At 63.3% G+C, this 24038-nt stretch overlaps 2 protein-coding genes across 5 annotated transcripts in view; both read left to right on the forward strand.

Moving 5' to 3' along the window:
• PPP1R16A (protein phosphatase 1 regulatory subunit 16A) overlaps nt 1-18734 on the forward strand; it is a 29253-nt gene extending 10519 nt beyond the window's left edge. The window contains exons 2-11 of the mRNA XM_059995372.2: nt 12865-13855; nt 15030-15100; nt 15178-15323; nt 16405-16508; nt 16603-16727; nt 16845-16970; nt 17050-17125; nt 17204-17333; nt 17555-17720; nt 17934-18734. Of these exons, the coding sequence (XP_059851355.1) occupies nt 13597-13855; nt 15030-15100; nt 15178-15323; nt 16405-16508; nt 16603-16727; nt 16845-16970; nt 17050-17125; nt 17204-17333; nt 17555-17720; nt 17934-18308 (1578 nt within the window). The 5' untranslated portion in view covers nt 12865-13596 and the 3' untranslated portion in view covers nt 18309-18734. The remainder of the gene's footprint in view (nt 1-12864; nt 13856-15029; nt 15101-15177; nt 15324-16404; nt 16509-16602; nt 16728-16844; nt 16971-17049; nt 17126-17203; nt 17334-17554; nt 17721-17933) is intronic.
• Nucleotides 18735-19358: 624 nt separating this feature from the next.
• On the forward strand, nt 19359-23559 carry GPT (glutamic--pyruvic transaminase). Of its 4 annotated transcripts, XM_059995383.1 has the most exons (11): nt 20461-20774; nt 20935-21024; nt 21099-21207; nt 21385-21518; nt 21661-21904; nt 22053-22132; nt 22223-22359; nt 22476-22650; nt 22728-22883; nt 22978-23090; nt 23161-23416. In XM_059995383.1, exons 1-11 carry the CDS (start codon nt 20613-20615, stop codon nt 23249-23251), a joined length of 1491 nt encoding a protein of 496 aa, XP_059851366.1. In that variant the 5' UTR covers nt 20461-20612; the 3' UTR covers nt 23252-23416. The 4 variants fall into 4 exon arrangements, with proteins under 4 accessions (XP_059851363.1, XP_059851364.1, XP_059851367.1 ...); XM_059995380.1 differs by lacking the exons at nt 22728-22883; nt 22978-23090 and adding an exon at nt 19359-19485 and having other exon boundaries at nt 20609-20774; nt 23161-23559; XM_059995381.1 differs by lacking the exons at nt 22728-22883; nt 22978-23090 and adding an exon at nt 19551-19675 and having other exon boundaries at nt 20609-20774; nt 23161-23559.
• The last annotated feature ends 479 nt before the right edge of the window (nt 23560-24038 follow it).

Genomic DNA, 24038 nt, shown 5'->3' on the forward strand with positions numbered 1-24038 from the left:
GCTGGATGATTCTGGCTCAGGATCTCACACATTTTCTGAAGACTTGACTGGGGCGGGGAGTCCGCTTCCAAGCTGGCTCCCTTGCCGGTCCCAGTGGGAGGTGGCTGGCTTCCCCCAGAGTGAATGACCTAAAAGGGAGAGCAGGGATGTCTCAGTCACAGTGCCTTTCACATCCTAATCTTGGGTGTCACACTGTCACGTCTGCCACACTCTGTATTCATTATAAGCAAGTGACTAAGTGCAGCCCACATTTAAGGGGAGGGGAATTAGGCTCCACCTTTTCAAGGGAAGAGTGTCAAATAACTTGTGGGCATATTTTTAAACCACTATAGATTCCCTACTTTACACTATACACAAACACTAGCTCCAGGTGGACTACAGACCTAGATGTGATGGAAACTATGCTACTTTTAGAAGATAATATAGGAGACTAGTCTTTAGAAAGATGTCTCATCTGATTAATTCTTAGAGAACTGCAAATTGGCTGCAGGGCGATACCACGGCCCACACACCAGAGTGACAAAACGAATATGTTTTGTATAAACCAACTGGAATGTTTCTCCATTGCTGTTGGGACTGTAAACTTGTACCACTTTGAAAAGTAGTTGTAGCATCCATTGATTCATGTCATATAGGCTGCAGTTGGCTGCTGTGCACCAGTGTCTGTGGACAGGGTGTTCACGGCAGCCTGTCATTCACAGGCCCACACCCAAGCTGCCCTAGGCCCTCAGAAGTGTACCCCGAGCTGTGTAAACAGGCCTGTAGTGGACTGTTACTCAGCCCAAGGCAGAAAGCCTAGGGCACATACCTCAGAAGGGGTGGATCCCACGCCCATGATGGGAGTGAGGTAGCTCAGAGCATGAGGCCCAGCCCCAGCTGGACGTTCAGCCGGCCAGCACTGCGCTCTGCTGTTCCGAAGGTGTATGGGGGTGTGCAGGCGTAAAGAGAAGCCAGGTGGTGACCACTGCGAGGGGGAGTGGAAGGAGGGCTCTGGGGAGCTGCTTGGCACCCTCATGGGGTGGAGCTCACGTGGTTTTGTGTTTCCATTTTATGTGCATTGTTTTTTTTGCACTTTCTGTACTTGTATTTTTTTTTTTTTTTTTGCAGTACGCGGGCCTCTTACTGCCGTGGCCTCTCCCGTTGCGGAGCACAGGCTCCGGAAGCGCAGGCCCAGCGGCCATGGCTCACGGGCCCAGCCGCTCCGCAGCATGTGGGATCTTCCCAGACCGGGGCACGAACTCGGCAGGTGGACTCTCAACCACTGTGCCACCAGGGAAGCCCCTGTACTTGTATTGTTGACTTAAAACAGCCAGTTATTTTATCAGGAAAATGGGTTTATTTTAGAGGAGCAAAGAATTGCAATTGAGGACCTGCAATCCATGGGGAACCACAGGCAAGTCTGGAGAACGAAAAGAAGAAACTCTTTTACAGAGGAGAAGGGGAGTTGGGAGGGGCTGTTCTAAACAGAGTCCATTGGAGGAAACTGGGAGTTTGAAGTTTAGTGGTTTTTCATTGGTTGAGCTGTTGCCGGGCGGGGAGAAAATCTTCCTTCCTCCTGCTGGGTAGTAAGCGGTAACCTTCCTCCTGCTGGGTCTGCAGCTGAGGTGGAGTGACAGGGTGTGAGAGCTCCCCCTTCTGGCCTCCTGACTCCATTTTATTTTATTTATTTTTAATTTTTATTTATTTATTTTTTGGCTGTGGCTAGCGGGATCTTAGTTCCCTGACCAGGGATCGAGCCCAGGCCCCCTGCAGTGGAAGTGTGGAGTCCTAACCACTGGACCGCCAGGGAATTCCCCTGACTCCAGTTTAAATGAGGTTTCTGTTTATTAATTTTCACAGTATCACACTTCACAACAAAAAGTTTTTAACAGGGCACCCCAATACGTGGGGAAGCCTGTGTAGGAGCCCATCCCAGGCACAGGGACCCCTGTTCCTCCAGACCTGAGAGGCAGGGCATGCAGGACCGACACGAGGTCTAGCCTGGCTGGACAGTGGGGCGATGGGCAGGGCTGCTGAGTCTTGGCTGGGATCCTACGCAGGCCCTGGGCCCAGGATGTCATGGGCTGTGTAAGAAGCATGGACCTTTCATGGGGCCAGCAGGGCCTTAGGACCGTTTCACGCACGGGGGAGACTGGGTTGAGCCTTGCGATTTCAATGCCCTGGGGCTGCAGTGCGGAGAGGGGCTGGACCCCCGACTAGGAGCAGGGCAGCAGGTAGAGGCCCTGTGAAAGATGAAGACCCAGTGGGGGCTGGGGGCAGGAGTGGGCTGGAGGGAGGGGCCCCAGGATGGCACTCTGGCCTCACTTCTGGTGCTGTCACTGCCCCTCCTTGAGATGAGGGTCCAGCCATGCCGTGGGTCTCCTCACTCCCGCCCTTACCTGCTCCCCGGTTCTCACAGCTGCCAGGTGTGCTCCTCTGGGCCTTCGCACCAACCTTCACTAGGCCCGGCCGCTGCTTCCTGCCCGTGAGGTGGGCACCTGGTAGCTGTGTGGGTCACCCGCCGCCCTTCCCTCCAATGCCAGCCTGGGAGGAGCAGGGCCGTGAGTGCTGCTGGTGGGTGGGGGGCGCGGGAGACGCTGGCCTCCTGCAGCCCAGGTTTGCCTCGGTGACAGTTGTGGTGTCGGGGTTGCCGCGCCACGGCGGCCGTGACCGGTGCTGAGGGCGCTCCCGGTGCAGCGGCACTTCCTAGGGGTCCTTGGGAGCCCTGAGGCCGAGCGCTGTGGGGGCTGCTGGGGGCCGGGGCCACAGGAGGGGCTGCTCATGGCGGGTTCCCCAGACCTGTGGGCCGTCAGGAGGCTCAGGCTGGGGCACGGTGAGAGACTGGGGCCTGGAGGAGGGGCCCCTCAGGGCCGGGGACCCGTAACACCAGCCCTGCATTGGCTTTGAGAGGCTTGTGCGCCTGGAAGGACCTGTGAGCGTGTCCGGCTGGGTGCGAGCGCGGCCGAGGGGCCCAGGGCTGGTCTCAGAGTGCATCCTGACGCGTGCTAAGTGCGGGCTGTGCGACGCTGCCCCTCCCCAGTCTGCTGCCAGGTGCTGGGGAGGCTGTTAGCGCCCTTAATTCTTGAGTCCACGCTTCTGCTTCTGTGACCAAGCGCAGCCTGAAGCCTCAGGGGATCGGTGTGGATGCGGCACTCGAGTCCCCAGCCCAGGTCCCAGTTGGCCAGCTGTCCTGGGAATATCCTCTGTAGCGCTGTCCCCCATATAGGCCCAGTGTGGGGCCCGGACACGTTTCTGTTGGGGACAGTGCCTGGAGTGGGCGGCTGGTGGAAGGTGTATGGTCCACGGGCACCCCCGTGAGCAGGGACAGTCACGGTCACCCCGCGCCTTCCCTAATGCTCGGTCTCCCCACGGGTGGGCGGGCAGGTGCCGGTGTTTTGGATCGCGTGTGCATTTCCCTGATGACTGTTGACCTGGGGCCCCTCATTGTGTGTATTGATGTGAAGGGGCTCCTGAAGTCTTCGGCCCATTTTCCAATTTGGTGGAGGTTTCTTAGTGAGGTTTTTTTTTTTAAGTGTTTATTTATTTATTTATCTTGGCTGTGCTGGGTCTTAGTCGTCGCACACGGGATCTCCGTTGTGGCACGTGGGATCTAGTTCCCCGACTAGGGATCGAACCCGGGCCCCCTGCCTTGGGAGTGCGGAGTCTTACCCACTGGACCACCAGGGAAGTCCCATTTAGTCGTTCTTTTTATATCAGTTGTTTTTACCATTTCCTACTCTGTGGCTTGCTTTTTCACTCTTTTTTAAATTTTTTATCTTTTGCGGGGATCTTAGTTCCCTGAACCCGTGTCCCCTGCAGTGGAAGCACGGAGTCTTAACCACTGGACCGCCAGGGAAGTCCCTTCACACTTTTAAAATTTCAGTTTGAGGAGAAAGGGTTCGGGAAGCCCCGAACCCTTCCCCTGTCCCCAAGGGCACATGGCTGTGGTGCAGAGTCTAGTCTGGGACACAGGCGTGGACGCACTCCATTGACCCTTTCAGATTTTACCAGTTTTACGTACACCCAAGGGTGTGCGCACACAGGTGCGATCTGATCACTTGTGTCGAACGGTGTGACCACCACAGTCGAGGACCCTCGGCTGCCCTATGTGGCCCTGGCCACCTCCTTCCTCACCCCACCCCCACCCCATTGAGAATGCTGGGTGGACCGGGCCACGCAGGATGTGACTGGGGGAAGAGCAGAGCACCGTCCATATCCATCCCGGCCGTGTGCATCTGTCGTGGGCTCTTTTCATCGTTGAGGGGTGTTCTGTGGGGTGGGTGGACCGGAGTGTGGTTAACCATTCACCCAGTGAAGGACATCTGGGTCGTTTCCAGTTTATGCATGAAATTGCTCTGAAATTCACGTACAGGTCTTTGTGTGAACGTTAAGTGTTCATTCTCTGAGATAAATGCCCAAGAGTGCAGCTGCAGGGTCATATGATAAATGCATGTTTAGTTTTAAGAAACAGCAGACTGTTTTCCGAGTGGCCGTGCGCCTCCCATCCCTAGCAGCGCTGGGCGAGACCCGTCCTTGTCCCGTCCTTGCCGTCTGACAGCCACTGTGATTTCCGTTTGCATTTTCCCAGTGGCCAGTGCTGTTCCGCATCTTCTCGTGGGCTTTGCTGCCATCCGCATCCTCTTTAGTGAAATGCCTGTTCACATTTTGCCCCTTTTCTAATAGGAGTGTCTGTTTTCTCACTGCTGAGTTTTGAAACTTCTCTGTGTCCACTAGATAAAAGTCCTTTGTTCTGTCTGTGGTTTGCAAATATGTTCTCCAGGCAATAGCATGTCTTCTGGCGCACTTCACAGGGTCTTTAGCAGGACAAAACGTCTAAATTTTGATGAGGTCTATCTAATTTGTCATTTATGGACTGTGCTTTTGGTGTCCAGTCTTCATAGATGCTGTGCTGCCTCACCTTTCATGTGTAGGCGCACAGCTCACCTGGGGGTGGGGTCAAGGTGAGCTTTTGCATGTGGCTGTTCAGCTGTCCCAGCGCCATTTATTGAAAAGACTCTTTTTCTGCTGCTCTGCAGTGTCATAAATTGAATGTCTGTGTATGTGTAACTGTTTCTGGACTCCGTTCTGTTCTGTCAGTCTATTTCTCTATCCCTAAGCACTTCAGATTTGTCTCTTTTTAGGATTGTACTGACAATTCTTGCCCTTTGGCATTTCCTATTAAATGGAGAATCAGTTTGTGAATTTCAGATAGAACCAGTGGGATTTTGATTGGGATTGCATTGAATCTTAGATGAATTTGGGGGAAAATGGCATCTTTAGAGTTCAGTCTTTTGACCCCTAAGCGCAGTGTGTCCCTTTTGGTCCTTCTGTCGTGTTTCAGTAAGGTTCAGTGATTTTCTGTGTGGAGACCTTGTACATCTTTTATTAGATTTATTCCTAGACATTGATGCTTTTGGACACTTAGTATTATAAATACCATCATTACAATTTTTTATCTTCTAACTGTTGCTGGCATTTATAGATATAATAGATTTTTGTACATTAACCTTGTATCTATCAACGGGACTTCCGTGGCAGTCCAGTGGGTAAGACTCCGTGCTCCCAATGCAGGGGGCCCGGGTTCGATCCCTGGTTGGGGAACTAGATCCCGCATGCAAGCCACAACTAAGAGTCTGCATGCCACAACAAAGATCCCGCATGCCACAACTAAAACCCGGTGCAGCCAAAATAAATAAATAAATATTTTTTTAAAAAAACAACTTGTGTCTATTACTATTGCTGTGTTCTCATATTCTAATAGTTTTCTAGGACCTTTCAGGTATTTGTCATACACAATATGTCATTCACAAATACTGAGTTTTTTCCTACCCTTCTTGTTCTTTTATACGTGTACGTGTGTGTGTGTGTGTGCGCGTGTGTGTGTGCGCGTGCGCGTGTGTGTGTGTGCGTGCGTGTGTGCGCGCGTGTGTGTGCGCGCGCGCGTGTGTGCGTGCGTGTGTGTGCGTGTGTGTGTGCGCGCGCGCGTGTGTGTGCGTGCGTGTGTGCGTGTGTGTGCGCGTGTGCGTGTGCGTGTGTGCGTGTGTGTGTGTGCGTGTGTGTGTATATATATGTATATATATATATGTATGTATTTTGGCTGCAGCACGCGGCTTGTAGGATCTTAGTTCCCTGACCAGGGATCAAACCTGGCCCCTCAGCAGTGAAATCGTGGAGTCTTAACCACTGGACAGGCAGGGAGTTCCCCTACCCTTCCTATTCTTATTCATTTTCTTTTTCTTGCCCAGTTGCACTGGCTAAAAGCGTTAATACAATATGAATAGAACTAGTGATAGCAGACATCCTTGTCTCCTCCAGAAGGGTTTGCTGCTGTTTGTGAATTAGGTTGGGAGCATCACTCTGCCGAGGGCAAGGGTCCAGAGGAGAGAGCTGATGCTGAGAGATTGTCCTGGAGGATCCTGGGGTGGGGCTGGAAGGCCCTGTGGGTGGGCGCAGTGGCTGGTGACTTTTCCACAGGGGTGGACGTCCTCTTCTGATGGCTTCTGTCTTGTCAGGAAACGTGTCGGTAGCTGAGTGTGAGGATGCAGAAGAGAAGGGGAGAGGGAAGCTGTCGGGTTTCCTGAAGCTTTAGCGCCGTCGTGTCTGAGCGGGGTCTTCAGTCAGCAGCTTTGCTGGTACATTCAGAGTTGGGGCCGTTGCGTTGGGCCGCGCCTGGGACTTTCGGACAAGCTCAGTGAAGTGGCAGGGCCAGGGAGCGTGTGCTGATGGGGCTTGAAGCTGCTGCTTGAGGACACGTCATCCTGGGGCTCTGGGGCGCTGGAGGCAGCAGTGAGCTGGGAGGGGTGATGGGCAGGGAACCGGGTGTTGAACCGAGATGCCGGGGCGGGGTTGGGGGGTTACTGGAGGTGACAGGGTCTAGGGCGTCGTTGAGGCAGAGGATGAGGTCACTGGCAGGAAGAAGAGGTCAACACCGAGGGGCAGGGAGCTGAAGGGTGGCGCACGGGAGTTCAGGCCTGATGCAGCGGTGCGGCGACGCCTCGGCAAGGGCTGGGGTGGGGGGTGGGTGCGGCCGACGGGCAATGGACGCGTCAGCCAGGACTCTTGGGGGGAGCAGGGGGAAGGGGCTGCAGGCTGCAGCAGGGAGAGGGGTCGTGGCACTTCCAGGCCTGGGGGTGAGGCGGGGAGAGGAAAAAGCAGCCCCGGAGAAGGCTGGCGGGAGGGGAGCAGGGAGGAGGGGCCGCGGTCGGGGGAGAGCAAGGGCTGAGTGATGGGGCTGAGGGCGTGGGGGGATGCTGGAGCCTGGCCCCGGGGGAGGGTGTCAGGACTGGGGGGCAGAGAGCAGGGTCAGGAGACCCCTCCTCTGTGCCACGTCTCTCACGAAGCCTCTCTCGCCTCCCGCGCACGTCGTCTGAGACTCTCAGGAGGTGGGGCCCCCACCACGTCCGAGCCCACTGCTCCTCCGCCTCGGGGACTGCTGCTGGGCCGCCGCGAGGAGACCACCTGTGTGCCTGCAGGGCAGCCCCTTGGCCGAGCAGGTCCGAGGCTTTCTACACTTGAGTAGTTACTCAGGCGCGTCCTTTAGGGCTGGCGCTCTCAGCCTTTGTGGTCCAGCCGCGGGTGCCGTCCACGCTCACGTCCTACTTCCAGTTTGCATGTGTTGATTATCAGGGAGTTGAGTATCTATCTGGATGTTTCCAGGGGGATCCGTGCTCTGTCCCTGTGTGCGGCCGTCATGATTGACGTGAGGACCACTTTGTCCTGTTTATTGCAAATGTTTTTACTCAGTTGACCGTTTGTCTTTTGATTTTATAGGTTTCGTTTTGAATTGTTTTGTTTTTACAGTGCAGACATTTAACAAATCTAGTGCAGTCGGATGTATCAGTTTTCGTTTTGGTTTCTGGGTTTTGTGTCAAGCTTAGAAAGGCTTTCTTTCCCCTTTGCTGGGGTCACACAGACGGTCTTGCCTTCTTACTGCTGGCACTCCTGTGGCTTTATTTTTCCTGCGGCTGTGTCAGTGACGCATCTGGATTGGTTCTGGTGTGAGGAGAGAGGTGGCGTCCCGCCCTGCCGCCCACTGGAGCAGGCCTTCCCTGAGGCCCCCGCTCAGTTCTCCCGTCTGTGCCTCTGCTGACCACTCACTTGCACGCACCCTCTCCTGGGCGTCCTGGCCCCTGCTCGCGTGGACGCTGCTCGGCCCGCTCCTCAGGCCTCCGTCCTCCGTCTGCCCCTCACTGGTGCTTTCCTCGCATCAGGCAGCCTGTCCTGCCCTCCGGCTGTGGCTCCTCTCCTGTCCACCGCTGCCGGGGGTGTGTGCGGGTCCCGTCGTCTCTCCTGCCAGGTCCCCCCACCCCCCAGATCCGATCACATCACTCATTTGTCTGGAAGCCTCTGGGCTCCCCGGGCCCAGGCTGAGGCCAGCTCCTCTGCTGACCCTGGCACGGGCTGGTCCTGTTAGTCCCCGCCCCCCGAGGCCGCACCCGATACCTGACAGGTGTGCTCACACCTGCCCTCCCTGAACAGAGCCCCAAATGTTGTTCCGAAGAGGTTTACCTTCACGTGGCTCAAAATCGAAACAACAGGAGTGACCCAAAGCTCTGGTGCCGCCCGCCTGCACCCCCGCCCCGCCCCCGCCCCGCCTGAGGCCCTTCCCGTTGCTTCTCTCCTGTCCTGTGTTTCTGATACAGGTTTACGTGTGTGCTCACACAGAGGTTGCTTATCATGTACAGATTTTGCACCTTTTTTCCTTCACTGAACAGTTTCTTAGTGACCTTCTCATGAGGGTGCATAGGAGGCTTCCTCATAAGCCCCTTAGGGCCTTACTTAATGACCCTTTGATAGACGTGTAGGACGAAAGGCTGCTGCAGTGAGGGGCCTGATGGTAGTACTGTGGGATTAGCTTCTAGAACGTTCTAGAACAGGCCTGCTGGAGGCAGGTGAGTGCCCCTGGGGACAGCTGCCCTGGCCGCACCCCCAGGTCGGCTCCTCCATGGGTCCCGCACCAGTGCGAGGAGGAGCCCGCCGCCTACCCACCCAGCTGCTTGGCTCCTGGCCTCTCCGTCCTTGCTGCGCACGCCTCCCAGTGCCCCCAGCCCAGCCCGCCCCGCTGCTGCTGGCGGTGCCCCCGACCCCTCCCTGGGCCCGTCAGGTGGGCCCTCCTCCCCAGCAGCGCACGTCCTGCGCCTGCTCTGAGGGCAGACCAGTTTTCCTTGTGCCCCGACCCTAGGCCACCCCCAGGCCAGGCCCGTGGGGCAGGGTTGGGGACGGCACGGCCAGACCACTGGCGGAGTGCCTGTTGTGAGCCGGACCCTGCCCTTGGGGCGTCGGGTTCCCTCCCTGAGCAGGTCCCCACCCGAGGTCCCAGCACGTGGCCCTGGGCATGGACCGCGTGGGCCCCCAGCTGGCTGGTCCTTTGCGGGACGAACGGTGCCCTTGGTGGACTGGTGCCCGCGGCAGCCGGATGTGCAGCGGGGATGGGAGGCTTCCCAGGTGAGCCGGGCTGGGGTGGAAGGGTGAGGGGATGGGGCAGGGGGTCGGCCAGGGGTGAAGCCCAGCTACTTGTGGTCCCCGAGCAAACAGACGCCCCGCCTGCAACGCGGCGCGGTCAGCTCTGCCTCGGCGTTTCGGCAACCAAGCCCCAGCCCCTCGCCCATGACATTTACATGCCCTCACCTGCTGACGGGCACGTTTGTGTGTGTGACTCTGCAGGATGGCGACACACACTTTGCTCTTCCCAGAGTGAGGAGCAGCTGGTCACTCCCCATCTTCTGCTGTCGTAGATAAAGCCACAAGGAAAACCAGCTCCAGCAACCCTTAAGCAGGACAGGGGTGCGAAGCCCCCAGAACCTGAGGGGAGGTGGGCACCCCACTCCCCCTCCCCCGCCCCTCCATCTCTCCTTTCCTCTCTCTGAGCAAAGCACAGCCTCCCTGTCCCTGGGCGAGTGAAGGGACACTTCCCGACCCTCAAAGGCTCTGGGGTCTTGCTACGCTGTCCCTGATTCTCACAGACGCTGGGGAGTGGGCATGAGAGGCAGGACGGTGGTGTCGTCAGCAGGGCCCCACGGGTTTAGGCCTCAGTTCCCCAGGTGGGAGATGGGGATAATGACAGGGACCTGCCGGCGCTGGGGCTGGGACTGTGGTTGGGGAGGGGCCGCCGAGACACTCAGGCCAGCGTGTGTCTGTCCACACCGAGGGCCTGGGCTGGGGCCCATAAGCCGGGTGTCAGGGGTACTCTCCACAGACTCTGGACATAAGTGCCGTGGGCTCAGAGGATGAGGGGCAGTGGCCACTGTCCTTCCAGAAGGCTCCTCCCACCTCAGCCCCACACTCCCATGCAGCGCCCCAGGCATGGAGCTGAGAAGTGGAAAAATCGTCCAGATTATCTCTGTTTGACATTCCAGGGAGGCTTGGGGCAGGATTTGTGGACTGAGGCGGCAGCCGCCCTGCTTGGCCCCCTTGGCCTGGGTGTGGTGCGGTGGGCAGTTGTTGGGACGCCACTGAGCTGTCCTGGCCTCTGTGGCTCAGCTGAGGGGTGAGTCTTGCAGCTTGGGGGGACCGTTCCTGGACTGCGTGGCTAGGAAGAGGCGGAAGAGTGGGGCTTGAGGAGGGGGGACAGGCGGAGAGCTCAGACTCAGCCTGGGGGGGCCGGGGGCTGGGCACTGTGCTGCCCCCCGTGGAGACTGTTCCAGGGTGGGCGCCCACTGCAGCGGGGTCCTGACACTCCCTGGGGTCACCTTTCTCTCAGAGGAGGCAGTCCAGCGGCCCAAGGACCCTCCCAAGGTCACATGCAGACTGTCCTCAGGCAGCTTCCAGCGAGGAGTGCTGCTAAAGGGGCCCAGAGGGGCCCTGGGGCCCCAGAGTAGGGGGCTGAGGACCCGGTTGAGCTGCTGCAGCCCAGCAGGAGACCAGAGTCTCCAGTGTGCAGTGCCCGGGCCGTTGGGGGCCCACAGGGAGCAGGTCTCTATCCTGAGCCCCGTGCTGCCTGGGGCACAGGGGTGGGCCTGGGTGAGCCTTCAGATCCTGCCCCACATGTATGTTCATGGGTGGCTTTCAAAATAAGAAAACAACAGCTAGAAAACACAACATCTGTTCAATTTGAAAAGCTGGTGGTTACTCTATTTTAGGTTGTTTTCTGTCCCCTACCCTGCTCCCCCGCATGCAGGGGTCTTAGCTCCCCGATGAGGGAATCGAACCCGTGCAGTGGAACCATGCAGTCCTAACCACTGGGCCATCAGGGAAGTCCCCTCTAGGGGAATTTCTGTAGGACGTGGGCGTCAGAATCTCTTTTCTTCCATAAAATGATGGGGTAGATGACATCTCCTAAATCTTGTCAAACTTAACAAAATCGGGCTGTGGCTCTGATGTTGGCGCCCACTTGGAGAAGATGGTCGCTGAGGCCCTGTGAGCCCGCTCTGCTGTGGAGCCTTGGCCTGCAGGGGACCTCCTCCCTCGTGGACAGGTGGGGGCAGCATCCTCTGTGACGGGGTCGGGGGTGGCCCTGGGCAGAGTGCGTTGCTCCTCCTTCCCGCGTCTCTTGGGGCAGGCTCTTCAGAGACCTACCCCAGACAGGTGAAGATCCCATGTGTGGGCTGCAGGGGGTCCCAGCTCCCTCCAGGGGAACCTGAGGCTGCCTGTGAGTGGCCAGCAGGGAGGGAGAGTCTTACAGAGCCAGTGAAAGCCCTGCCACGCCTTGGGTTTGGTCTGGGATCCGCCCCCAGCCTAAAGGGTGGGGAGTTGCCACGGTGCCTGCAGGCCTCCTGCCTGTCTCGGTCAGGGCAGAGGTGGGACTTGGGGCATCCAGGCAGGGGGGCTAGGCAGCTCATCTGCAGAGGTGGCCAGTTGGGGGCTGTCCGCCTGGAGGGCTCTTTCCTGTCCCCTGGTAGCCTCTGAGGCCTGGCTCGCAGAGCGGATAGCTGGAGTACCAGCAAAGTCCAGGGCGAGGCAGAGCTGTAATGCGAGGCTCCCAACACACTGGGGGTCCCGGGGCAGGAGGGACCTGACCTCACTTGATCTGGCCCAGGACAGTCCCCCTCCAGAAAGAAGGGGGCACTCACTGAGACCCCTGAGTACAAGTCTGGCCAGAAGAAGCCTGGGTCAGTCTCTAGATGGCCACAAGGTCTGGCCGAGTGGGAACGGGGACTCCCGGTGGGCAGGCTGAGCTGCCGGTGGGTACCTTCTAGGTGGAGCATGGCCATGGCCTCCCGAGGAGTGTCCTGGGACCATGCCTAGTGAGCACACCGGGCGTGCTGCGCAGGACGGGCCATGGTGGGGACTGTGGGGCTGTGCCCCAGCCCAGCTGCCGGCCCACCTGTCTGTCAGGCAGGCCACCTGCGCCTGCGTTCACACAACCAGGGCTTGGACCGCCGCCCAGGATGGCAGAGGGAAGCAAAGCACCGAGTGGCCTGAGCTAGAAACAGAAAGCCCGGCGAGGAAGAGGCCCAGACTCGGGTGTTGAGGAGCTGGGGTGCGGGGCAGGCCAGGCCAGGCCCTCCGCCCTCCGCAGCTGTGGCCGAGCAGCAGGGCGGCCCGGTGTCCAGGCGGCAGGGCCTGCTCTCGGGAAGGCCTAGGCCGCACAGCGCTCGGGGAGTCCGGGAGAGCCCAAGGAGAAGGTGACCTTGGCCAGCCGGCCCGGCCCAGGGCGCACAGGTCAGGGGCGCTGCGGGGCAAGGGCTGAGCCGGAGGCCTCGAGGGGCCGCCTCTTAGGAAGGCCGCAGCGAGCTGGCAGTGCCGGCCCTGCGCCCCTCTCTCAGCCGCACAGCCTGCAGGCCCTTGCTGGAAACGGCGAGCGTGTGGGCCAGACTGCGGGCACTGCCAGCCCCCTCCCCTCTGCCAGGATCTCCCGGGCAGGGCTCGCCCTCACACAGGGCGGGGCTCCGGGTGGAGCCGTCGCCGCCGTCTGGCCTTGACGCGCTTCCTGCTTCCTCCTCTCAGGCCAGCGGGAGCGCCTGCCGTGCACAGCTGGGCCGCCGGCTCCTGCGAAGGGGACGCCTTCCTGAAGACACAGTTGCCAGGCCCGCTGTACCCTCGGTGCCCTGGCTGCTTAGAGAGCCTCGGCCCCAGGCGCTGGGGGCCGGACCCTGGGACTCTGGACACACGCCCGCCCGGGCCCCCTGTGGCCACACCTCCTCGTTAGCACCCCAGAAGGCTGGGGGTGTGGGGAGGGAAGGCCCCCGCCATGGCTGCTCCTAGACCCCACCTGGTCCCCTAAGGCCTGTTAGGTGAGAGGGGCTTTTAGGGCTCCCGGGGCCTCTGCCCCTTGCCCTGGCCTCCTCTTCCCCTCGGCAAGGCGCCAGCGAGCTGCAACTCCGTTATCTGGGTCATTAGCTTCAGACCCTGAACTGAGGCTGGCCGGGTCCAGGACGAGGGAGGGAGGCCTTGTCCATCGAGCAGCCGAGGTGCCAGGGCCCTGGGAGGCCGGCTGCAGGCGCCCTCCCTTGCTGCCCTTTCTGCCTGGGGCCCGGGCCCCTCATGGCTGCCCGGGTCTGGTCACAGCGGGGGGCCTCCTGACCCAGCCTTGCCAGGGGCAGAGGACACTGAGCCTTAGAGAGGGGATGCCCCCCAGGGCGCCAGTCCAGCCAGCTGCCCCGCCTCGCAGGCCCAGCCTGGCCCCCGCGCTTCCCCGTCCGGTGCCCCCAGCAGCCCCCCTGGCAGGCAGCCCCCGCCATGGCCGAGCACCTGGAGCTGCTGGCAGAGATGCCCACGGTGGGCAGGATGAGCACACAGGAGCGGCTGAAGCACGCCCAGAAGCGACGTGCCCAGCAGGTGAAGATGTGGGCCCAGGCCGAGAAGGAGGCCCATGGCAGGAGGGGCCAGCGGACGCAGTCACAAAAGGAGGCGGCCGACGGCCGGCCACAGAAGCGGGTCCTCTTCCCCCCAAGCGTTGCCCTTCTGGAGGCGGCTGCCCGGAATGACGTGGAGGAAGGCGAGTGTGGGCCAGCCATGCACGGCAGGCAGCCCTGTCCCTGTCCCCCGGCGCAGGCCTCGAGAGGTCCGCCAAGGGCGAGGCCCAGCGTCCTTAGCCACAGACCCCAAGTGGTGGGAGCCCCAGGGTAGCCCTCACAGGCCAGCCTGCGGAGGCTCCTGCAGTGAAGGTGAGGCCTGAGGGGGTGGGCGGGGGCCCTGGGTGGGCTGGGAGCCGCCCAGTCTTCGCCGCCTCTGGCCAGGGTGCTGGGCTTTGCTCTGGACACCTGCTTGCCTAGGTCCTGAGCCTCTATACAGCAGTACGGTGGAGCCCACCTGGGCAGGTTAGAGCACGGGGAGTGGGGCTCCCCGTACGGCCTGGCTCCCTCGATGCCTGTCCCTGGCTCTGCCTCTGAGTTCTCCCTTCTTCCCATCAGAACCTTCCCAGACAACAGGCCTGAACTTTGGGCAGGCTTCCTGTTCCTTTCCTGTGCCCACATGCTCACAGCCCCTCTGCTCTCCTGGGAGGCCCCCGAGGGCGCCTTCTGCCTCCCTCCAGGGCAGAGGCCTCTGCCGTAGAAGCTGGGGTGCAGAGGGCAAGGAGGGGCAGGGTGTGCCCCAGGCCGGTGCATGGGAGCTGCGGGGAGGGTGCAGCCAGGGAGGGCCAGGCCCGGGCACCTTGGGCCCACACTCTTGGCTACAGCGGTGCAGGGCTGGGGGGCTGCAAGTGCCAGAGAAGGGGTGTGTGTGTGAGTGTGTGTGGGGGGTGTGTGAGTGTGGGTGTGTGTGAGTGTGTGTGTGTGTGTGAGAGAGAGCAAGAGAGGAAGGCTGGGGGAAGCATGGGACCTGACAGGGATGGCTGACAGAAGGTAGCAGCACCCAGGCCCGGGGGACGACAGTGGAGGTGGCTGTCACACAGGAGGGCCCTAGTGCCATGACTCAGGAGGGCGCCCTGCTGGAAGGTAGAGGCAGAGTGCTGCTGTCTGTACCCCACTTAGGGGCCCAGCTCCTGAGCCCTCGGCCTGGGCTCTGGTGTCCCTCCTGCCACCTGTACCACCGCCTCTCTCCCCATCCTCTGCTCTCCCAGCTACACACAGCCGTCAGCCCAGGTACCCCAGGTGCAGGGACCTGAGCAGGATGGCGCTGGCCTGTGGTGGGACTCCTGTGCCCTGAACGCGCCCCCCTCCTCTCTGCAGTCCGTCAGTTCCTCGAGAGTGGGGTCAGCCCTGACCTGGCCAATGAGGACGGCCTGACCGCCCTGCATCAGGTCAGCCTCGCTGAGGGTGCGAGGAGAGGACGGGGCCCCGGCCCGCGGCTCGGGCACTCAGGCCACGTGCTTTGCAGAGCTGCATCGATGACTTCCGGGAGATGGTGCAGCAGCTCCTGGAGGCTGGGGCCAAGGTCAATGCCCGTGACAGTGAGTGCTGGACACCCTTGCACGCCGCGGCCACCTGTGGCCACCTGCACCTGGTGGAGCTGCTCATTGCTGGGTAGGGCCCGCTGGGAGCAGGTGTGGCTGGAGTGGGCGTCTCTATCAGGGAGGGGCTGCAGCTGGGCCAGGGCCAGGCAGGACCTTCCTTGCAGTGGGTAGTTCATCTGGAGACACCGCCCAGGCATCTCATCTCTGTGGGAAAGTGTGCCTGGACCCTGGCCTCTTGTGTTCCCACTGACCTTTGCTTACCCTGCCGCACCCTGGCGTGCAGAGCGGGACCTGGGCCGAGACCAGGGATGCTGCCACCCCAAGGGAACTAGCACGTATGCAGGGCAGTGTGGTCCTCCGCCTGCCAGGCTGCTCACACCACGAAGAGTGTGGAACTCCTTGAGGACAGGCCTTGACCTGCTCTGGTCTCCTGGCCTTCCCAGGGTCTGCATAGAGAAATGCCGTTCTGGTCAGAGCCACGAGGGAGAAATTGACAAGGGGAATACCTGGACACAGGTGGGGCCGTTAACAAGGAGGGCAGAGCAGGGCTGTGCTCCTGAACAGCCGCCTTGGTGAATGGAGAGGGTGGTCAGCTTCGCCAGGACCCAGGAGTCCCCCGCTGGCTGGCCGTGGAGCAGTCTGGGCAACACTGGTGGGTGTGGGGGTGGATGGCAGTGGCTCCCGTTTGCACACAGATGCCTTGGAGTGGGACGGGCTGGGTGTGCAGCGTCACGGGGCAGCAAGGGGGTGCGCACAGGCGGCCCCTAGCCCCACTCCATGCCCCTCCACAGTGGGTATCCAGCCTTGTGTTTCGGGCCCTCCTTCAGCTCCCCACAGTGCTCTCCTGACACCCAGGCTCTCTCCCCACCACCTTCTGCTGCCTGGGGCCCCCAGAGTCTTGGCACCCCCTTGTGGCAAGTGGGCCCACTGTACATGTTCATGGGGGCAGAGGGGTGCCAGGAACCTGAAAAATCAGACTTGGTGGAGACTGCAGGACAGCACCCAGGGCCAAGGGGCCGCCTCTCACTGCAGCAGGTGAGGTCTGGGCCCCTCTGAGGCAGCCCTAGGTGGAAGGCCTCTGAGAGGGTCCTGGGGGCCTACGCTGGCGGAGAAGGGCCCTGTGACCAGCGCCCCATCCACCCTTCCCGCAGTGGTGCCGACCTCCTGGCAGTCAACACGGACGGGAACATGCCCTATGACCTGTGTGAGGACGAGCAGACACTGGACTGCCTGGAGACGGCCATGGCCAGCCGTGGTGAGTGCAGCCCTGCCTGCCTGCCGGGGCAGCAGGGCGCAGGGCGCGGCGGGTGGTGTGCTGGGGGTGGAGCCCTGAGCCCGCTGCCCCGCAGGCATCACCCAGGACAGCATCGAGCGGGCCCGGGCCTTGCCCGAGCTGCATATGCTGGAGGACATCCGGAGCCTGCTGCAGGAGGGGGCAGACCTCAATGCCCCCCGGGACCACGGCGCCACGCTGGTGAGGACGGGGCCACGCGGGACGCAGGCAGGGGAGGCTGCTGCCGGGACGCAGGCAGGGGAGCCTGCTGCCGGCCGAACCAGGCCCGGGACTCAGGGGCCGGCGGTTTGCCTGCAGCTACACATCGCCGCGGCCAGCGGGTTCGGCGAGGCGGCTGCCCTGCTGCTGGAACACGGGGCCAGCCTGAGCACCAAGGACCGTGACGGCTGGGAGCCGCTGCACGCAGCGGCCTACTGGGGCCAGGTGAGCACCTGCGGGGCGGTGGGCCGGGCGGGCTCGGCGGCTCCGCAGGCCTCAGCAGCCCGGGCTCGCCGGCCCACAGGTGCCGCTGGTGGAGCTGCTCGTGGCGCACGGGGCTGACCTGAACGGCAAATCCCTGATGGAAGAGACGCCGCTCGGTGAGCCTGGGGCCGCATCCTCCCGGTGTAGGGCACGGGCGGGCGGGCGCCTGTGACCCTCTGGCCACTCCTCCTCAGACGTGTGCGGGGACGAGGAGGTGCGGGCCAAGCTGCTGGAGCTGAAACACAAGCACGACGCGCTCCTGCGCGCCCAGGGCCGCCAGCGTTCTCTGCTGCGTCGACGCACCTCTAGTGCCGGCAGCCGGGGGTAAGTGCCCGCCCCTCCCACCAGGCCCCCGCGGGCCCGCCCAGTGCCCCACCCCCGGGCCCTCAGCCCCCCTCTGCCCTCCCCTCGCCCCTTGGGCTCTGCCCCGGGCTTGGGCCCTGCTGATGTCAGCTGGCAGGCCTCCGTGCCCGCCGGAGCTCGGGGCAGAGTCCGCAGGGAAGGCGGTGTCACCCCCCCCACTCCTCCTGCCCGCCCCCTCCCAGGAAGGTGGTGAGGCGGGTGAGCCTGACCCAGCGCACCAGCCTGTACCGCAAGGAGCACGCCCAGGAGGCCATCGTATGGCAACAGCCCCCGCCTACCAGCCCGGAGCCGTCAGAGGAGGATGAGGACCGCCAGACAGACGCGGAGCTCCGGCGGCCGCCCCCCGAAGTGAGCCCCGCCCAGCCGTGCCCCGCCCCCCTCCGTACCAGCCTCAGGAGCTGGTGGGACCAGTGGCCCTGCCCCCACATGCAAGACTCGCGCCCCGTGGGCGTCAGCTGCCGCCCCCACCCGCGTTTCTGCCCTTGGACCGCCACGCAGCCCGGGACCCCAGGCCAGAGGGGACCCTCCTGATGGCCTCCGGGGCCTGTGCTCCCCACACAGGAGGAGGACCCAGAGGCGGCCAGGCAGCACAACGGCCGAGTGGGGGCGCCCCCCGGGCGGCACCTGTACTCCAAGCGGCTGGACCGAAGTGTCTCCTACCAGCTGAGCTCCCTGGAGAACACCACCCCTGACGCCCTGGTCCAGGCCAAGGCCCCCCACACCCTGGCAGAGCTGAAGCGTCAGCGGGCTGCCGCTAAGCTGCAGCGACCCCCGCCTGAGGGGCTCGAGGCCGCTGAGTCTGAACTGCCTGTGGACACTGAGACCCCCCAGCCGGAGTGTGGCTCCGGGGCTGGTGGAGACCCACCCCTGCTCAGACTCACAGCCCCCGCAGAAGCAGCCCGCGGGGAGAAGAGGCCGTGCTGCCTGCTCATGTGAGGGGCTGGCGCCTGGGTGGCCAGGGCCCCGCTGCCAGGCCCAGGGCCGCTGCTCTGCGTGCCGCAACGTGTGTTCCGGGCTAGGCTGCCAGCCTCCTTCCTGGGGGACGGACCTGTGGCAGAGGCTGTACCTGGGAAACACCTGGCTGCGGAGACCTACTTTCATTCTGTGACTCTCAATAAAGGGCCGTTCCACCACCTGCCCTGTCGTGTGTCTCAGCTGGGCCGCCACCGCCATGTGGGGAGCTGCCGTGTTGCTGGGCCTGGGTGCGCCTGGCCCTGTGAGCACCTAAGGGCTGTGGGCACGTGCTGGGGCTTGCTTGTGGTGCCCAGCCCCTGTGTGGGCGTGAGGCCCACGGCCCCTGGCAAGAGGCCGAGTGCTTCTTGCACCCTGCCTCCCCAGCCTCCTGGAGACGCCTCTGCAATTCTTTGCTTTCTTGAGGGGAACAGGGAGCTTCAGAAGGACACTCCTTGTTGGCCAGGGCTGGGGGTGTCCATGCTGGAGGGGCAGGGATCCTGGCTTGGAAAAGGAGAGGGTATTTTCCGTAAGACTCTTGGGCAACAGCCAGAGGGTCAGAGCACTACAAGGCTGGCGTTGGAAGCCTCCCTGGTGGGGGGCGGGTTCCCCGTTCCTGGCGTGCGGCCCCGATCTCGGGGCCTGGCTGCCAGCTTCTGCTCAGGCCGGCAAGCAGGGCCTGCTGAGGCTCTGAGCTGACCGGGCACGATGTGTCAGGGTGACAGGGCCCCTTCGCGGCCTCACTGGGGAGGGCTGGGGCACTGCCAGCTCATCTGTCCAGGGCAGGTTGCTTGGCATGGCCACCAGTGCTGGGTGGCATGGGCTTGGGTCACCCTCTCCGCTGGACATTGACCCGGCCAGCCCAGTGTCCACAGGCCGCCCCCGTCCCTGAGCATCCGCGGTTGGAGGGGTGTCCTCCGCACAGCGGTGGGGGTGGGGGCCGCGGGGAGGCTGCTGGTTAAATTTAGAGTGTGGGGCGGTGCACTGCCCAAGGTCCACTTGCCACCACAGCTGCCACATGGCCCTGCTGCCAGGGGGCGGGCGGGGCCTGGCTCTGCCTGCGGCTGGGCCCATATTAACCTGTTCTCCAGCCCGGGGCCCAGAGAGGCCTGCACACTGGGAGGCAGAGGTGGCAGCGGCGGCAGCAGAGCAGGAGACGCAGGTGAGAGGCTGCCGTCTGGCCTCCCGTTTCCTCTCCAGCCGGCAGGAGCAGAGGGGCTAAGCCTTCCCCAGGCCTGACCAGCCAGCCACAGCCCCGCTCAGCTGAGAGGGCCTGCTGCTTCCTGACCCTCACTGCGGAGCCAGATCCTGGCGCTGGCGTGGCGTATCAGCTCCCTGCAGGGCCTGTGGAGGTGGGGCCCTGAGGGCTTATCACGGCTCGCTTCCCACTCTCTCCACCAATCACGAGCCACAGGGAAGGGAAGCTTAGGTCACCCTGCCTGTGGTGTGGCCCCAAGGGCAGCCCCAGGCTGGTGTGTGTTTGGTGAAAGGGCAGGACAGCAGCCCAGAGCAGCTGAGGTGTCCAAGGGCCCTGCAAAGGCCCAGAGCTGCCCTGCCCCTCCCCCAACACCCCAACCCAAAGACTCCAGCCTTGCAGCACTGATGGGGGACTGAGGTCCGGCCCCAGGGCTCCTGCTGCCCCGGGCCATGGTCCCCAGCACAGGAGGGGCCAGATGGAACCCCCGCATCTGAAGCCTCACTCCCCTCGCCAGAGAGCCCCAGGATTCCTGAGGCCTGGCTCAGTCACCCGGGAGACAGGCCTACTCTGCTGGCCCCAGCAAAGACGGGGGCGGGGGGTCCAAAAGGGTTAGGCCTCGGCCGTGCCCTACTGGGGTACATCTCCAGAGGCCCCAGGCCTCATTCTCCCCTCCAGGTTCAGCTCTGCCAGGCTCTGCCAACCCCTCCGGGCACTCGGCCCACCTCCCCTCCCCCAAGCCTAGTCCCTCAGAGCTGCTGGACCCTTCCGTCTGTCCCTACCTCCCATGTGGCTCTCCTGCTCCCCTGTCATGGGGACACTGGGCGGGCACTGGGCCTCACCCCAAGCCCCGCCTGTCTTCTCACCCACTCCCTGTGGGCAGAACTGTGCCCAGACGGGTGGGGCGGGGCGGGGCCTGGCGGGCCCGGCTCCTTCAGCCTTTTCTGTCCCTTTCAGTGGGGCCAGCAGGCTGCAGTGAAGTGGGTGCCCCCTTCCCAGCCCTGACCAACCAAGCCGGGACCCAGCTTCCCTCACCCACACTTCTGGATCCTGACGCCTCCTGAGTCTTCTTCTTGCCCGGTCCGAGCAGGGTCATGGCCTTGAGAACAGGTGACCACAGTCAGGCTGCAACGAATGGGCTGAAGGAGAAGGTGCTGACGCTGGACACCATGAACCCGTGTGTCCGGAAGGTGGAGTACGCGGTACGAGGCCCAATCGTGCTGCGCGCGCTGGAGCTGGAGCAGGAGCTGCGCCAGGTAGGGTCCTGGGCCGCACCACCGCCTCAGCGCCGCGCCGGGGCGCTGCTGGCCCCACTCTCCCCCCACCCCTGAGCCGAATAAGACAAGGCCTGTGGGAGCCACAAAGTCCGTTGTCACTGCCCACGACCCCCCTCCACCCCGCCCCCCCCCGCCACAGGGCGTAAAGAAGCCCTTCACTGAGGTCATCCGAGCCAACATCGGGGACGCACAGGCCATGGGGCAGACGCCTATCACCTTCCTGCGCCAGGTGAGGCTCAGTACTGCCCTGCACCCCTTCCCTGTCAGCCCACGTGCCCTGGCCCCAGCACTTGCTCCTCCCAGGTCCTGGCGCTCTGCGTCCACCCTGATCTCCTGAACAGCCCTGACTTCCCCGACGACGCCAAGAGGAGGGCGGAGCGCATCCTGCAGGCATGTGGGGGCCACAGCCTGGGTGAGTGCCAGAACCTGCCGAAGCCCCAGGGAGGGGCGGGGCAGGCGCTGGAGGAGGCTGTCCCAGGAGACGGTGGATCTGCCCGCTGGAAGGGGCGGGTCTCCTCGGGAGGGAGGCAAGGGGACCTCACCTGTCCCACCCGCACTCCCACCCTGTCCTTCCTGTCCCCGGGCCCAGGGGCCTACAGCATCAGCTCTGGCACCCAGCTGATCCGCGAGGACGTGGCGCGGTACATTGAGCGGCGCGATGGAGGCATTCCCGCCGACCCCAATAACATCTTCCTGTCCACGGGGGCCAGCGACGCCATCGTGGTAGGCCGGGGCAGCGCGGGAAGACACCGCGGCTCCTAGTGCGTGGCCGAGCGGGTCTGCTCGTCCTGGCACGGCGGCGCCCGGGGCGGGGGACGGGTGCAGCCCTCGGCCCGCCAACCCCGCCTCCCTATCCCACCCGCAGACGTTGCTGAAGTTGCTGGTGGCCGGCGAGGGTGGCACGCGCACGGGCGTGCTCATCCCCATCCCTCAGTATCCACTCTACTCCGCCGCGCTGGCCGAGCTCAACGCGGTGCAGGTGGACTACTACCTGGACGAGGAGCGCGCCTGGGCGCTCGACGTGGCCGAGCTGCGGCGCGCGCTGCTCCAGGCGCGTGACCACTGCCGCCCCCGCGCGCTCTGCATCATCAACCCCGGCAACCCCACCGGTGCGCGCCCCCACCCGCCCCCGCCCCGCCGCCCTGGCCCGAACAGGCACCCCTGCGCTCTGCGCCTGGGTCAGCCTGGCCCTCCGCCCGCCGCCCCGCGGAGAGCAGCGCGCCCCCTCAGCTGACCCCGGACCCGTCTGTGCCCCAGGTCAGGTGCAGACCCGCGAGTGCATTGAGGCCGTGATCCGCTTCGCCTTTGAGGAGGGGCTCTTCCTGTTGGCCGATGAGGTGCTGGCCGGGGCCCCCGCAGGGAGGGGTCGGAGGGCGGCGGCGCGCGCCCCCGTGACGCACCCCGCTGTCGCCCGTCCGCCCGTCCAGGTGTACCAGGACAACGTGTACGCCGAGGGCTCGCAGTTCCACTCGTTCAAGAAGGTGCTCACGGAGATGGGGCCGCCATACGCGACGCGGCAGGAGCTCGCCTCCTTCCACTCGGTCTCCAAGGGCTACATGGGCGAGTGCGTGCTGGCCGGGCGGGCGGGGCCGGGCACCCGGGCCGCGGCCTGGCTCACTTCGCCCGCCAGGCCGGCCCCTCCTTGCCGGCCCTGCCTCGACGCCCGCCCTCGCCTCGCAGGTGCGGCTTCCGCGGCGGCTACGTGGAGGTGGTAAACATGGACGCAGCGGTGCAGCAGCAGATGCAGAAGCTGCGGAGCGTGCGCCTGTGCCCGCCCACGCCGGGCCAGGTCCTGCTAGACGTGGCGGTCAGCCCGCCCGCGCCCTCCGACCCCTCCTTCGCGCAGTTCCAGGCGGTAAGTGGGCGGGGCCGCGGGGGTCAGGGCGCCGCGCCCCTGGCCCAGCCTGACCGGCCCTCCCTCCACGGCCGCAGGAGAGGCGGGCGGTGCTGGCCGAGCTGGCGGCCAAGGCCAAGCTCACGGAGCAGGTCTTCAACGAGGCTCCAGGCATCCGCTGCAACCCGGTGCAGGGAGCCATGTACTCCTTCCCGCGCGTGCAGCTGCCCCCGCGTGCGGTGCTGCGCGCTCAGGTCCGGCGTGCGGCGTGCGGGGCGGGGCGGGGCGGGGCGGGGCCCGCGCGGCCTGGGACGCCCCGCCCTGACCCGCCCCCCCGCCCGCCCCCAGGAGCTGGGCCTGGCTCCCGACATGTTTTTTTGCCTGCGCCTCCTGGAGGAGACCGGCATCTGCGTGGTGCCTGGCAGTGGCTTCGGGCAGCGGGAAGGCACCTACCACTTCCGGTGAGGCTGGGCCCCCGCAGCCCCTCCCCGCGACCCCCACCCCATTCGCTTACCTTCTTCCCCCTTTTAGGATGACCATTCTGCCCCCCATGGAGAAGCTGCGGCCCTTGCTGGAAACGCTGAGCCAGTTCCACGCCAAGTTCACCCGCGAGTACTCCTGAGGACACCGCTGGGGGCCAGGCTGGACCGGCAGGGACGACCCCGGGCGGACAGTGCTCGGATTCTTGGGGTCTCTGGAGCCCTCTGGACTTGCTCCTGCTGCCTGTGTGGCTGGGCCCCCCCTCTCTTCAGGCCCCTAATAAAGCAGTGGGCTGGCTTGGCTGCTTGCAGGCTGTGTGCACACCTCTATGCGCCCCCGCAGCCTTGTCCACTCCTGACTGCCTTTCTGTGTGGGGTTCTGTGCAGGCCTGGGGGCCCAGGAGGAGTGGTCAGGGAGGGCTTCCAGGGGAGGTGACCTTCTTACAGGATGGATTTGGCGGGATGGGGTGAGCACTGGGAAGCGGAGTGACCGTGAGGACTCAAGGCGGCAGTCTTGGTTCCCGTAACTGGGCGCGGGCAGTGGTGCTGCCACTTTGGACAGCTGGAGGAGCGGTGGTGCCGGCCCAAGAGCAGGGAGGGGAGGAAGAGCAAACGGGTCTCGCTTTGTCGTGTTGTGTGTGACATCCACGTGCAAATGCAGTTCTTGGGCTGGGAAGCAGTGAGAGGGGAGGCCCCCTCCTGAGCTGGGGCACCCAAAGGCAAGTTCCGGGGAAGAGGGCACGGAAGATGCCGAGGAAGAGGTGCCCTGTGGAGCTCTGGGCTGAAGGACCTGGGCTGGGGGCTGGCGGGCAGCCTTGTGTCCTTGACACTGGCGTGCGAGGACGTGCATGCCAGACACTGTTGTGGATCACTGCACAAAGGGCCCTCTCTGGTGGGCACTGTAGTTCCCATTTCATAGATGAGGAAACC

The sequence above is a fragment of the Delphinus delphis genome, chromosome 17, assembly GCF_949987515.2.
Source record: "Delphinus delphis chromosome 17, mDelDel1.2, whole genome shotgun sequence".
NCBI lineage: Eukaryota > Metazoa > Chordata > Mammalia > Artiodactyla > Delphinidae > Delphinus > Delphinus delphis.

What these genes read in the sequence shown, in the direction of transcription:
- GPT (XM_059995380.1), top strand. Translation starts at nt 20,613, where the DNA reads ATGGCCTTGAGAACAGGTGACCACAGTCAGGCTGCAACGAATGGGCTG. An exon ending in ATGTGGGGGCCACAGCCTGG is followed by an intron (nt 21,208 to 21,384) that starts GTGAGTGCCAGA and finishes CCCCGGGCCCAG; the next exon opens with GGGCCTACAGCATCAGCTCT. An exon ending in GGGCCAGCGACGCCATCGTG is followed by an intron (nt 21,519 to 21,660) that starts GTAGGCCGGGGC and finishes TCCCACCCGCAG; the next exon opens with ACGTTGCTGAAGTTGCTGGT.